The 14,969-nt window shown below is 53.0% G+C and overlaps 3 protein-coding genes across 3 annotated transcripts; all 3 read right to left on the bottom strand.

Annotated features, from left to right (window-relative positions):
* Nucleotides 1-43: 43 nt before the first annotated feature.
* T069G_03494 (kelch motif domain-containing protein) lies at nucleotides 44-3,280 on the bottom strand (the record flags this gene model as incomplete). The annotated part of the gene is made up of 2 exons (XM_056170704.1): nucleotides 44-826; nucleotides 914-3,280. The coding sequence occupies 2 exons, from the start codon at nucleotides 3,278-3,280 to the stop codon at nucleotides 44-46; spliced, it is 3,150 nt and encodes a 1,049-aa protein (XP_056031596.1).
* A 4,936-nt stretch (nucleotides 3,281-8,216) lies between these two features.
* On the bottom strand, nucleotides 8,217-8,965 carry T069G_03493 (ahpC/TSA family domain-containing protein; the record flags this gene model as incomplete). Its single annotated transcript, XM_056170703.1, has 2 exons — nucleotides 8,217-8,544; nucleotides 8,625-8,965. 2 exons carry the CDS (start codon nucleotides 8,963-8,965, stop codon nucleotides 8,217-8,219), a joined length of 669 nt encoding a protein of 222 aa, XP_056031595.1.
* A 2,261-nt stretch (nucleotides 8,966-11,226) lies between these two features.
* T069G_03492 (patatin-like phospholipase domain-containing protein) lies at nucleotides 11,227-13,701 on the bottom strand (the record flags this gene model as incomplete). Its single annotated transcript, XM_056170702.1, has 2 exons — nucleotides 11,227-13,371; nucleotides 13,432-13,701. 2 exons carry the CDS (start codon nucleotides 13,699-13,701, stop codon nucleotides 11,227-11,229), a joined length of 2,415 nt encoding a protein of 804 aa, XP_056031594.1.
* Between the last annotated feature and the right edge of the window lie 1,268 nt (nucleotides 13,702-14,969).

Below are 14,969 nucleotides of genomic sequence, written 5' to 3'. Positions count from 1 at the left end.
TCCTCTTTCTCATCACTTCCCGCTGTTTTTTTCTTTCCACCGATCACGGTCCGGCAATGCCCAATCCTACACGCTGGCCGCCAGCTTGGCCGCCATAGCCTGCAATGCCAGCGGCCCCCATGCCTGCCGCGCCTCCGGTCCCGGTTCCGGTTCTCTCCCTCATTCTTCGGCCCTCCATCAGTCCTCGGAGACCTCTCTTTTGCAGGCCAATGACACTGCTGAGCTCTCCATTCCAGACAACACCTTCGCGATCATTGTCACCCATCTCCGATCCCCACTCAGATCCGCTCGCGCTCGTTGACGCCGAGATCTCGCCGCTAGATGAACGTGCCGGATGCTGCATACCAGGAGCGAGACTCAGGCTGGCTGTACGCGAAGCCAGGTCCGACGAAAAGGAGTCGTTGGCAGTAGTGCCGCTGAGGGAAAAGTCTGATGTCGACACCGGAGATCCAACGGGATCCAGGCTGCCGACGAAGAAGTTGGGATTCAGAGATCCGTCGATGCCCCGGCCGCCACCAGCTGCCATGGCCGTCGCATTAAACACTGCTGCTGCGTTCCTAGAGTCGAGCAAAGCATGTAGGCGCTCAACGACGGCTTCGAGAAGGCCATCAATTCTGTATGGCCGCGCGATTTGTAAGAGAGAGCAGAGGATCTGCGGTGTGCACAGCGAAGAGGTCGGCGAGGGTAAGGAGCTAGTATACAAAAAGTGTAGCAGAGCCTGAATGGTCAGGTATGTGTGTGGAAGATAGAGGCACCGCGGCCTTGAATTGGGCATCAAGCTGCGAGGTGTCGGGGCGTTGTTGACGGCCGCAACTGCATCATCATTCTGTGCGGTCGAGTTTCCTATTCCGTGATGAATCGTCGGTCCAGAGCCGCCAGACGGTCCTGAGATAGAACCCCCTACGGAGCCTACCGTGCTGCCAACCAGCGTTGCCGCATCGTCAAAATTTCGGCCTGGCGTGATGGTCAATGCTGACGCGCGCAGAGGATTGCTCGACAAGCCAGATCGCAAGGTCACAGCGTCGCTGCCATCCTGTGTTGCGGTGCCCTCTCGCAGAAGCTGGACAAAGTATGGACCCCATCTCCGCGCAACAATTCGAGAGTTGACAGGTATCCGCTCGCCGCCGATACACAGGATGTCCATGTCAGCAAGTTCCCGGAACGAGAGTACTTTCTCGCCCAAGTCCTCGCTCGCCCGAGAGTGGAAGCGGCCGCCGGCGGTAGCACCAGCTTTCTTCGCAAGGCTCAGGGCCAACCCGGAATAAGGGCTGCTGGCTGAGATGAAGCCAGACATGGGGTCTGTCTTGCGCGGGTTATCGTAGAAGCCAAAGGCCTCCAGCTCTACCATGCAAACGTTGGAGAAATTGATGCGTCGGTGATTATAGTCGTCGACCAAACTCCTCTTCCTGTTGCCCAGTATGACAAATGTATTCCGTCGGTTCCACAAGACGCCCCTGTTCCAGCTGCCTTGGCTGAATACGCTGCCCCCCGCATCGATGCGATTCCAGGTGAGAGATCGGAGGTCCAGAGCCCAGAGCGCATATTCTTGCTTCGATGATGTGAGGTACGTCCCGCTGACCACAAAGTGAGTATCAATGATACCGCCATTCGGGAAGCGAAGACCGGGTGGCGAATAGCTGCCGGTCATAGGCCGTTCTGTCAAGGTCCCATCAGGAGACCTAATCTGGAGCTCGAGTTTGACGTCCAAGAAGTTGTAGTTGGAGTAGATGAGCATTGATGATCCGGGTTCCTGGCCAGCGGTGCTATCGGTGCGTTGCTGGCCGTTCTGGGCGTTCATTCCGATTCTCGCACTTACAGCGGGAGGTACCGATGCAGCGACACTCCTGTAGGCACCGCAACTCTTTCCCAGAGGTTGGTTTGTCGTCCACTTGAGACTCCTCAGATTGAAGACACTAATCTGTTCGATATAGTGATTTGCACCATCCTGTCCTCCAACAATAACCAACTGGGCGCCTCCTGAGCCGTCAATGTTGATACCAATTCGGCCTTCGTTGGGGTTGCCGTTGGATGGGTTGTGCTGGAGAGCAGAGAGAGGGGCGGCTTTCGACGAAAACGTGGCAGAGGACGAGAGAATGGTTGCACAATGGGCATAACGGCCCTGGGGGGCGTCTTGTGCCGGGACGTAAGACCATTTCTTTGTAGGGACGTCGTATATGTGAATGTCGGACATGACGGTAACTTCAGGCTGCTGCTGATCTGCGCCCATGGGCTGATTTGGCGCCGGGGACATACCACCATAACAAACCATCTTGGTGCCTCCGAGAGCACACATGGAATGAAAGTATCGCGGCGGTGGAATATCACCAGTCACCTCGAGTCGCGTCCAGTGGCGGCGTATGAGATCCAACTCGTACAGGTCAGAGGTCAAGGGCGCAGGACGGCTTCGCGAGAGAATCCGGCCGCCAAACACGTACAGGTTGTCACCAAGAATCGTCGTGGTAGCTCCAACCAGCGGTGGGGGCTCCTGGCCCGTCGTTCGATGTACATTGCACATCAAACCCGACAGATGTGCTGAAGATCCCCCAGCTCCCTGAGAAGGGCCGCCGACTGGGGTAGCAGAGGGAGTCTGCATCTGAGGCTGCTGCACAATCGCGGGCGACATGCCTGCTGATACAGAGCCGTTGCTCCTCGGAGTTAATCCCTCCCTATGTGGCTCCCTATGCGCATCTCTATGAGCTTCTCTATATTCATCAGCACTGGCATATCTCGCGGCGGTCAAGCCGCCGCCGCCCATGTTGCTCGTCATCTCCTGCGTGTAGAAATTCTCCTGGCCCGATGCACCGTACATCTGGCTGGCGCCAGCCGAGCCCGCCGAGTCCATGGGGCTTGTTCTATTATCCAACCGGGACTCGACGAAGCGCGGGTCTACGGCACCGATGCTCTGCGAAATGCTGTCGAAGGCAGTGTGGGTCGCCGTCGGAGGCGTTGTGGGACTTGTCGAGGCCGGCGGCTCTGGCAATGGTTTCTCAAGGCTATGTTGAAGGCTCAGCTGTCGCCCATGCTGCTGCTGAAGCCTGGACACGGACGCCGCTCTTGATTTGGAAGGGTGAGACGAGGATCCGCCGCCGGATGGTGAGGTCGCGTGGCCCTGGACTGTTTGGAGAGACGGCTTTCGAGGAAGTCTAGTGGAGGCTGTTCGGTAGGTACTGTCGGTGTTGCTGCTATGCGCACGGGGGTCATTGGCCCCGGAGTCGGAGTAAGTGTAGAAGCTATTCGGTGATGGGCTCTGAAAACCGGTCAGTGGTGCGAATTCGGCCATGACACCGGCCAATGCTTCTGGAGGCGCAGAGAGGAGAGATGACACCGCTGGATAGGGTAGGTGAGGAAGGAAAGGAAGGGGGTGTTGAGATGATGACAGGATCAAGAGAGAATGAGAGAATGGAAGAAAGATGACAGTGACAGTGACAATCCCTTTCCCGGACGCTTGTCAGATGGGATCAGCCCTTTCTTGGCCAGCGCAACTATGGGGATTAGGACCACCCGCTTGGGTCCTAGAAGAAGAGGCCGGGAGGCAGGGGGGGATGATTTTCCCTGACCGCACCGTGGCCCAGTCGAGATAGAAACGCAATGATGGTCGCCACAGCCTCCGTCTCTTGCAGGCCCGGCAGAGGCAGCGATTTTCAGGAGCCCGGATAGACGATCCGGGAACCGAGAATCTCTTGCGGGAGGCGGAGGAGCGACGTGGGACCGGCGAGGCGTGAAATGTGTCCAAAGTGCGCGATGATGTGGCATTCGAGGCTCGCAGTTCGCAAGGCAGAGAGGGCACGGGGGAACAGGGCAGAACAGAAGCTGGCAGCAGAGCGACACAAGGGAGAATTCAGATTCAAAGCGGCCATGACGTACCATTCAAAGACGGCAGCCGAAACTGTCTGAGGGCCAACGTCGCACTTCGTTGCTTGTGATGTGCGCAGCCCGTTTGGCGCGATGGAGCTGACGATGTGGGCTCAGAGGGAGGTCGAGCAACAAAAAAAAAATACAGTCTCCAGCAAACAGACGCACAGACGCGAAGAAGGGGGGTTGTGGGCTTTGCCGAAGAACTACAGGGACAAGTACAGGCTACTGGCAGGGGGTGACAGGCGGTTCTGATAGGCTGGACAGCGGGGGGATTTTAGCAGTAGCAGTAGCTGGAGGCAGTGGCTGGAGAGTTGGAGCAGACAGGAAATTAGCAGCAGTAGTAGCAGTAGTAGATTGTGAAGGCGTGAGAGAGCAAAGGATAAAGTTGAAAACGAGGATTTACAAAAGGGTAAGATGGGTAAGATGGGGAACTGTTTACAGGGGGATTACGGAAAGAAAAAAAAAAGAAGTGGAAGAAGAAGAAGGGGAAGAATAAGAAGAGCCAGCCAGCATCGACAAAAATACAGACAGACCAGGGACTACCAAAGGCCTCTCGATAAGGTCCCTCTGCGGTACACCCTCGAGCACCCACCGTTTAGCGCCAGACCAGGTACCTCCGCGTGTACCGTACGAGTACATCCCATCCCATCCCATCCCATCAATGGATCCCATCCCATCCCATTCGATGAGCCCTGCCATTCCATGCCATGCCAGCGCCAAGGCAGGGCATTCTGCACTCCGTATTCGCTCGCCTGCGTGTGGTCAAATGCAATATGATGGCAGCGGATGATGTAAAAAAAGAAGAAAATACGTTCGACTACTGCTAGTGTGCATGCGACGGCCAGGGGCACTGCGGCAGGGAAGCGCTCAATGGCGGTTCCAGATGGTCAAGACTGCAGGACAAGGGCTGTCTACGGTACGTGTATCCTCCGATTGTCGTCATCTTGCTTCAAACAAGGCGGCAAAAAGTGACAGCTCTCTACTGAAACTCGAGAGACAAGCCCATCGATCGAATGAATGACTCTTTTGCAGTTTGACATCAGCCCAGAATGACTCTCCATCGTGGGGCCAAGCACATCCACCCCGTCCACGTCCAAGATGTTCAACATTCAGCATCATTAGTAGAAATTGGATTGACTGATTCCTCCAGATTTGTTTGTCCTGTCCGCTTCTGCTAAGCTTCTCACTCAGCCCAGAGCTAGCACCCGGTCCGCATTTCCCCTCACCGGAGGCCACTCAATCTGCAGTCCGCGGACATGTTGATATGGAGCAATGGAGGTGTTCAGGTGCTGTAGGTACTCTAAAGTGCATGCTCCCTCTCTCTCCTTTTGCCTCAATAGGGGTGTTCGCGCCGTCGACTATCGCAGCGACTACCGACACCACTGCAACAACGGAGCTCCTTGCTGCATCGGAGACACAAAGTGGGAACACGATACGCAGCCATGCCAAGCAGCGAAAGGGGAGCCGCTCTGCTGGCTGGCTGAATCGAATTTGTTCCCTCGGTGTCCCAATGTTTGCTGGGGCTGAGAGAGATGGCCCCATCCAGCGTGGGTTTCTTCATCGTCCCAAGACCTCGTGGACACTGCTGGGGGTCCGCGTGCTTGTTTGCAGGAGAGTACAGAGTACAGTGCAGTACATGGATGGAGTCGATGCATTTTGACAATGGCGAGTGCGTCAATTCTTCACGTTCCTTGCGCAAGCTCCTGTGCTCGTACAGCAACATAGGATATGCAGTGAGCACGAGGCGAATCCAATCCCCTTGCATGTCCGTCTCCACACGCTTTCCTCTCCCGCCCTTCTGGATGCCTCGGGAATTGCCCGTACCTGTACTAGACTAGCAATAAACAATCAAATCATGTTGGCATTAGCATTAGCAGTGTTCGATATGCCACTGCTATTGATGCTAGTACATACAACGAGCGCCTAAAGCTGGTGGCTGGGCTTCTCGAATCCTCCAGACTCATTTGCCGCACCGCTGCCAAGCAAAAAGTCCAGGGTCGCCCATTGTCCACATTGTCCAGCCGGGCATATTAGCACGTGGGATGGAATGGAGATGCTTCCAGGCTAAACCACTTTGATGCTTCATGAAACAAACGGCCCCGTCTAGTCGTGGTGATGGCAGATGTCAGGTCAAAATTGAACAATCCCCTTATCCAGGCCCTTGATTACGTGATTTCCGGCAAGAGGCTCAATTTCCCTCCAGTACTCGTACAGGCCAGTCTAGATAAGCTCAGCCTCTAGCGACCAACCAGCAGCCTACTGTACTGTATGTTTTGCATTGACTCTTTGAGATGATATGCGGGAAATCGACGAGCAAATCCTCTCTCTGCACAACAACATGAGTAGGAAACAAGTAAAATGAAGACACGCACACAAGACTCATGCCGTCCGGCAGTTGGCACTCGGATCTTGCCTGTTCCGTCAAACTCATCAGGGCAGTTCCATGTCCATTATGCGTACTAATTAATACTGCAGCAGCCTCTTTGTCGATCATGATGGCACCACCTTTTTTTCCTGACTCTCGCTCTTCCTTTTCTGCGAGCAACAGGGCAGTAGATCACAGTCGCAGCTACTTGTAGCTTTCTCTCCCCTCTTCCAGTCGGGTCACCCGGATAGCACACCAAATTCCAGTCTCCAGGCATGGACACTGCCATGATTCGTATCGGCGACTCAATGTGCATGGCCGATGCAAGTGCTAGACGTTGGCCTGAAACGTTAGCATGAGTGGCTCTGCCGCCATCCATATGATGGCTCACCAACAGGCGCGCCAACGAATTAGATGCCAGATTTGGCAATAAAAAAGGCGCTTGGATAGTATACCGAACGCGAACAACGGCCACATGCATTTACGTATTTATCTAACTGCCCAGTGTATGTATTTGATATGAATGTTCATGACACCGTATACAGAGCAGATGGCTCACTAAGATGTATGTGTAACTATGCCATTAATCGCTGTTATGCCCAAAAATTCATGAAAGGCTACAGGGTAACATCAATGTTGGGTGAAGGCGGGAAACCAACAAACACATCATCTGCTGTATATGCCATTGGGCAGCATCATGGCTGCATCTGGATGTCATCTTATTTGTTTCAGCATGTCTTCATGCAAACAAACCTCACATCATGTAGTCTCCGATCTAGGCGTTAGCAGGAGGTGTCGTCATGTATATATGTATACTAGGAAGAGCTAACACTATTGCCCTATGTCTATTTCAATCATTCTTAAGAACTATTCCGACGACACCCCTCTTACAACTCCCACGCCTGGCAACGTATACATGATCGTGGAAACAACCACCGTAAAGGCAGTCACCGTTGCATATAGTGTGCCACATCTCCAACACAACAAAGACAAGGACAAAAAATATACCCCCACTGGGTGTGCAGCTGCTTACACCATACTGACACCACCAATTGTGGCCAGTGGACGTTGCTGAAGATGACAGGAGGCTGCAGAGGAGGGTTGATGGCAGCACTTTGTGGCAATTCGTAAAGGTCTCAGAGTATTCAGTGACTCGAAAGATACGGATACAAGTTCATGGACCTTATCTGGTATGCACACTATTTTGTGGCTTTCTCTGATTTGGCCTGACTGCTGGAGCTAGCTGTGTTATTCGACAATAGGGATATTCACTCATTAAGCTTACGAGAGCCCCTACCGAAGCTGCTAATGCTAGCCCATTATTCTCCAAGTCGATTAGAAAGGATTCTGAAGTCATGAGAGCGGTTGGTGCCATAAGATTTAGCTTCCATTCGAAACAAACAAGATTGGTTATCTGTCCAGTGAGGAGCACGCAACCTGCGTCATCCAATGCGTTTCTCAAATCCCATTCACATGCAACTTGAAAGATTCATCAAAATTAGAGTTGACCTATAATTGACTCTGCTAAATATTAAGTTCGACAGCCGCAGAAACAATGCATGCCTACCCCATATGTAAAACATCAACACTCTTAATGCATTCACGCAAGATTTTAATACGGGTTTCTGCTTAAACTTCACACTGATCATCAAACAATGTCATTAGAAGAAAAAAATTGGTATCTTTTTTATTATTCAACATCATGGTCATTGCCCCCATCTAGAAAAGCCCCTCATAGGCCATGATGAGAGATGCATATCATCAGGCTTTCCGTGGCACGAACAACATTTTGACATCAGTGACGTGCTTCTTGAATGAAAAACCGCCCTCAAGCGCCATGCCGTAACTTTGCACGATTAGCGGAACTTTTTTTTTTCTCTGACAACATTTCACCCCCATCGCAGATCCAATAAATTGCTTTCCCAAAATTAGGGTTTCTCGTTTTCTAGAGTTTTTATTAATTTTTTGTTGCTTTCAAGTATCCAGCGCCCATAATCTATGAGACCTCAGGCAGGGAGGTCAGGCGGAGGTAAGGCTTGATGGTGCGGAAGTTGGGGAACAGCTTCTTGGCCTCCTCGTCCTTGATGACGGGAGCGACAATGACATCCTCACCGGGCTGCCAGTTAATGGGGGTGGTGACGCGGTACTTGTCGCCGGTCTGGAGGGAGTCGATGATGCGCAGGACCTCGGAGGCGTTGCGGCCGGTGGAGGCAGGGTAGGAGAGGATGGTGCGGATCTTCTTCTTGGGGTCGATGAAGAAGACGGAGCGGATGGTGAAGGCAATGCCCTTTTCATCGACGTTGGTAGCGTCCTGGTGGTCGATCCTGTTTGGGGAAGAAGAAGAGTTGTTAGTGTCAGGAACAAAGTAGAGAGCAACAACAACACCACCAACAGCATAACTTACATGTCGTAGAGCAGGGAAACCTGGCGCTGCTTGTCGCCAATGATGGGGAAAGTGACATGGCCGCCAGTGACCTCCTTGATGTCGTCGATCCAGCCATTGTGGGAGTCGACGGTGTTGGCAGACAGGCCAATCAGCTTGACGCCGCGCTTGGTGAACTCGGGCTGCAGCTTGGCAAAGGCGCCCAGCTCGGTGGTGCACACGGGCGTGTAGTCCTCGGGGTGGGAGAAGAAGACGACCCAGTTGTCGCCGACGAACTCGTGGAAGTCAATGGGGCCCTGGGTGGTGTCGGCCTTGAAGTTGGGGGCTTCGGAGCCCAGACGGAGGGGAGCAGGCTGAGACATGGTGATGATGATGGAGGGGTTTTGTTTGTAAAGCTTGGTGTTTATGCTATGAAAGGAAAACAAGAACAGAGAGGGATCATCTACAGGAAGAAGAAGAGAAATGAGGCTTATATATATCTCTCATTGCCCATCCCACCAAAAAACGTAATCGAGGGGCCCATCAACGCAACACAATCACCCAATATTCTCTCCCTCCTCTTTTTCTTCCCCCCTCCAAGCCAGCCCCTCCCCCTCCATCATCTCATCACCTTTTTTTCCCTTTTGCCCCTCGTCTTGCTTACGGAGCTAAAAACACCCAACACAGCACACAAGACATCAACCCCCGCCCCCAAGCTCAAGCTCAAGCTTCTGCTCCTTACCAAAAGCAACGAACCATTGCAACATTCCACTCATCAAACCCCACGATCCGCGCCAAGTGCCTGGCCTAGGGAGGTCCTCAATGCGGCAAGGCGCCGCGATTGCGTGCTGAGCTCGCCGCCTCATTGGCCCGCCGTGCGCATTTTGCAATTCGAGTCTCTCTGACGCAATGGGCGACTAGCTCCCGCTGGGCCCTCTTGATTCCCCCTTGTTAGCTTTGCGGGCTCATGCTTGTGCAATCAAAACTTGCGGTTAAAGAGAGAACGAGACGGGCTGCGGGCTGAATGGATCCTCTTTTTGCTGCGGCTGGTCGGGCCATGGTGACACCAACGCCGATGGGCCGGGAGGGAGCTGAGCTGATTACAGTAGGTAGCTCTCACTTGGGCTGGAGGGCGAAGAAGACAAATCACGGATACATTTGCGGTTACGGAATGTAAGCCTTACGGTCAATAGTGTCAGTACAGGGCGCTTGCAGATGTCTGATTTGAAAGTGTTGAGCTTGGCCATGGGCTAGTAGGTCTCGACCTTTGGACTAGTACTGCTGTTGACCAAGGTCTTACTTCGTTACTCGTCTTGGTTGTTGGTGTCTTGCGCATGCAGTCGTGTATCGGTAAACTAACTACATGTACGATTCAGATGCGGATTACTGATGAGAAATCCACTTGTCATCCACTGTAGAACGGACATGTACTGCAGTCTGTAGGTGAAGATATAGAGGAGAGCGGGTTTTGCATGTGGGTTTGTAAGTGAGCATATTTTTCCTCCACTTTGTTGGGCACCACATTGGAAACGGCGTTACCCTTTGACGGTGCATTATTGTCATCCTAATAAGCTCTCTTTTCTCTTTCTCATTCCACACAATTAATCTTGATTCAAAATTTGTGTTGTGTATACGTAGTCTATAACAGGCGTGGATGGTAACACAAAGACCATCAGCCCTACTGACCCTCGAACCTCGCAATCTCTATCCCATTAACCTTCAAGGTTGTTCGCAAGGTAGCCACCTGACTAAAAAGTCACCCCATAGTACTTCTGTAACATCATACGTGTTGAAGCGCCTTCTCAGCCGCCACAACAACATCCTACCCAATGTGGCTTTCTGGCGTGCTGACCCGAGATCCTGAGCCTGTGCAGACCACTGCCGACAGCCCGAGATCCGCTCAGCGCTTTCAAAAATGTTTCTTTTGATATCTAGGATGCCGCAGATGCCGCAGATGAAACGCAGCGACTTGATAAAAGCAACCACGCCATATTCATACGAAAAGGGCACCAATATCATTCAGAAGAAATAAAAAAATTATAAATTAGACGGAAACTGCAAAAAATCGACCACGCCAGGAGTCGAACCTGGAATCTCTAGAGGTGGCGTTTACCAACCGAAATCTAGCGCCTTAGCCATTAGGCCACGCGGCCGTCGATGCAGATGAGCCTACTATTCTGGTATATGGCGCTCGCACAATGGACAAGTCGCTAGTCGTAATGCCGCACGATTGATACTTGAAGAAACTTGGACAGCCTCTTGGTATGAATTTGATTCAGATATATGCCAAGATACACGTTCGACCAGCAGTGCTACTCCTCTCCTCCGACTAATGTAGCGCTGTTCCCTCTTCCAACACCGAATATCCGCCTCAAGATTCGCCTCAACGACCGTCTGTGGCCTCGCAGGCCAGATGCCAGGTCCTTCTCTATACCAAAGTATCCGCCCGAACAATCCTGAAACAGCTGACCTCAATAATGATAATGAACAAGAAAAGAAACGGAAACAAAAGGCTCCCAATTGTCAAACAAAGTATACGATAACGCCATTCTATGCTTGGATTTCGTGCGGCTTGATCCGCCAAAACACCATGCCGTGTGTCTTCCCCCTTCTGGCTCGTAGTGGAGGGGTCAATCCTTTATAATCACCAAAAGCCGCCAATGACTTCCCCAGCAGGGCCAAATGCGCCATAATTAGCTGGCTTAGGAGTGTCCTCAACAGGCGCAGACTGGCTGTCATCAGGATCACTCTCTTCGGTCCCTTGCTCCACTTCCGTGTCGCTCGTGTGATTTGGCTCACTCGTCTCGATTTCATCAACCGGAGAAATCTCAGGCCCCAACGGCGGCCCGACGCGGCCATCCCCGCCGTCACTAAAAGTAGTCGGAACTTTTGGATCCAAATAGTTGACGTTCGCGACGTCAAGAGCATCCAGCTCACCGTGAACACTTGCCGGAGGTGTTATTGGCTTGGAAAAGTTGAATCTTGGGTTTGATTGAGACTGGGAGGCGGACAACTGAGGCACATGCGTCTGACTCAAAGCTGACCTCTTCAGCTGCGGCTTGCGAAGAGAAGTGGAAGATGGAAGTCCATGTCTCCTTGAGGCGATTTCCAGGCGTTCCTCCTCAGCAGTCTCCTCATCTGTTAGATCGGTGTCGAGGACCAACCCTGGGCCGGGCAAGAGGAGGCTCCCGCCTGATCTTCGTCGTTGACGCTTCTGGCCGTGACTGGCAATCGGTACGCCAAGATTAGCCTGGTTGGGTGTCTGATCATGCTTGTTAAGCCGCAAGCTTCCCATGTATGAAACTATGCTTCGGAGATTGCTCTGGCTCTCTGAGAAGACGACTCTCGTCCGGAGCCGGTGCACTGCGCGATCCAGCGCCAACTCTATCGCACAGCTATCTCGTATCCTAGATAGCTTTGGCCACGTTGCTCTTTCACCAACGAGACAGCACTTCAACATAAAATCCACAGAAGGGTTTCTGAGAAGCACGGGGAGGTTATCGAGAGTCAGATCAGGTAAAATGTTGATATTGCCCGAATATTTTTGACTGAGGATACTTCGAAACTTGGTCATCATGTTAGGGAAGAAACCCATCTCGGCCATAAACTGCAGTCGGTGGAGAGCCTCGTCTCTGGCGAGCGATGTGCAGGCATATATCCAATCCATGTCATCGCCACCATTTTTGGCGCTCTTGTGAGTATGTTGATTCTCGGGTGAAAGGTGATCATCCTTGGCGAGGAACGGAGTGACGTGTGGGTTCACCTGCGACACGATGAAATGGTTGACGTTGAACATTTCCGCGAGGCGTGTCATGGGCAAGTCATTGTCCACCGAGCCGTCAATAAACCGTTGGGGCGACGGGTTCCACTGGCGATGCTCGCCCGTAACCGGATCTTTGACCAACAGGGGCGACGAGTTAAAGATGAGAGGTACTGAGCAAGACGCTGCAACGGCAGACCAAATCATGACGTTGGGCGAAGTGACATAGTTGAGCAGCCGTGGCAGCTCGTATACGGATGCAGAAGAGACGCAAATGTTGAGGATACGTCGAGTGCGGTTGTACGCCTCCTGAAAGGTAATGTCGCCCATCATGCCCCTCATGACTCTCCTCAGATGGGCAATGTCTGACCAGCAACCCTCAGTTAGCAGCCGACGAAAGTGGTCCAACAGGCCATCCTGGTTGTCTTGGGCTTCGAAGACTGCTAAATCACCATAGGGAAACTCTTTAATCAGCTGCGGAATCTCTTCGTCCGTCCTCGTACACATAACGGCACAGACGATACTTCCAGCGCTGGCGCCGGATATGATCCTGGGGAGAAGCTGGTTTTCGAACAAGGCCTTGAGAACGCCGACGTGGGCCATGCCGAATGTCCCGCCGCCAGATAGTAAAAGGGCGCTTCGTCCAAAGCTCTGGCGCGCGAGCAACATGCCTTCTAGTAGGTCCTTGTACGCAATGCCCTGGTCCGTGGCGCTATGGACAATGGCAGCATCGATGGTTTCAATTGTCGACTCAACGTAGCGCTCAATCAGCGTCTTCGTGCCAAGATATGAGTGCCGGTAGAGATCGACGTTACCCATGCCGCCGAGATCGCGCGACAGGGCAGTTCGGATGAGGTGCATCATGGTGCGGATGTCTCGACTTTCTCGGGCTTCGTCAAGCGCCCGGAGTCGCTCTTCAATGAGCCTAGCGTTGTAATCGTCGCTTTCATCGTCTCGTCTCCAGTCATCGTTGCCCTCGAGAACGTCAAGTTCCTGTGCCGCTGCTTGCCATTGTTTCAATGTCTCAGCCTATCACATCAATTAGTCCGGTCCAGCCAACACCCACGGGGGGATTCAATAGGCACATACGCTCTTCATGCGCAGGCAGAGTATGTTTTTTCTTTCCTCGAGGAGCCTCGCCTTCTCGCGCTCTTCGGGGCTGATGCCATCTTTCCAGGATCGCAAGTAACTTGCCGCTCCTTTGACTGTTTGGGATACGGTTTGTACGATGGTCCGGTCAGCAGGCTGCAGAGGCTGCGAAGATGCCGATGCTTGTTTCTGGCGCTTTGGCGACGGCGGAGAGGTGCTGCCGGTGTGTATTTGAGGTATCGGAGGTGCGCGGAGGAAGAAGTCGGCCATGACAGGAGGTGCTGCGTTGCATCCGGGATTTGTTGAGGATCGGATCTTCAGGTGGGCAGCAGGAGGCTTCGGCTCAGCTGCAGTCCCATTCCTGAAGGCAGCGTCGATTCTAATTATACGAGCAGTTGAGATGGCGGTTTGAAAATCAAGAGGAAGAGGTTACGGAACAATGCGACTTGGGGAATAAAAGCGCTGTTGGTTGTTGGTAGGGAGGACGGGCGACAGGGGAGTTCTTGAGGCAATCTTGGAGAATCCGGGGATGGTTGGAGCATCTGAGCATCTGACCGCTCTGCCACACCCGCTGATGGCATATGCAGGTGGGGACAATAGCGGCTTGGGGCGCGGGCTGGACAGGTGTACTTTGGGGGTACTCGGGGAGTCGTACCTGGGACCAGCCCGGCAGTTGGGCTACAGTGCTGCTATGAACCTGTTATGGTCGCCGTACAAGCCGAGTACAGCGCTGCGTGCACCCAAGAGGCGGTACATCTACTTTTGTTTTACTGTCGCACATCGTAGCGAGCAGTCACTGAAGGCACCGGACAACAGCTCAACATAAACGTGGTGCCGTCATCATGTACCACCCACAGAGCTTCATCTGTAATTAGGTGCAGCCCAGGGTCACCCCCAATATCCATCCATCCCCCATATTGTAAGCCCCCCGTAATCCTCCCCCCAGCTACTCCCCCGTATTCCGCTGCTGCGTCCACGTGCTGCAATGCCGCTGCAGCGCTGACTCGGGGGTTCGCAGATGCTGGCGACAGATCAATCTTCACATGCCAAAGGGGCCGCATTCTGGAGATTGTCTGCAGTCTGCAGCAACCCTGCATCAGGTCGGGCACCGGCACATGCTTCACCTGTACATCAAATCGTCCGATCGGGTACCAATCAGGCTGCGTCTGACGTTGGCAAACCCAGAGTAGCAGTACTCCCCCATCTCGTACCCCAGGATCCCCGGACTGGTACTCGGCTGCAAGAGGCGGTAATGGTGTTAGCTCTATCTAGATGCAGCACAGAGGGGAACTAAGTTGCTAAGGTTCCAATAAAGCTCCAGAAAGCGCCATTGCCCACCGCCGCGACCGCGGGTTCCGATACGGTCGGGAGCCAGGAATGACGTCGGATGCGAGAATTGTCTCATGATGTGTTCAAAAGTTGTAGTTGTGTGTCGGGTGGACGAAATAGTGCTGATCAGCTACGCTTGAGGGAAGCTATTTGGGTGTCTCATCTGCATGTCACGCTGACGTGTTCTAGAAGAAGGAATCGTTCCGACA

Source organism: Trichoderma breve, chromosome 2 (assembly GCF_028502605.1).
Source record: "Trichoderma breve strain T069 chromosome 2, whole genome shotgun sequence".
NCBI classification, from domain to species: Eukaryota; Fungi; Ascomycota; class Sordariomycetes; order Hypocreales; family Hypocreaceae; genus Trichoderma; species Trichoderma breve.
Note: the sequence above shows the minus strand (reverse complement) of the source record. Positions and strands in the feature narration are given on the sequence as shown.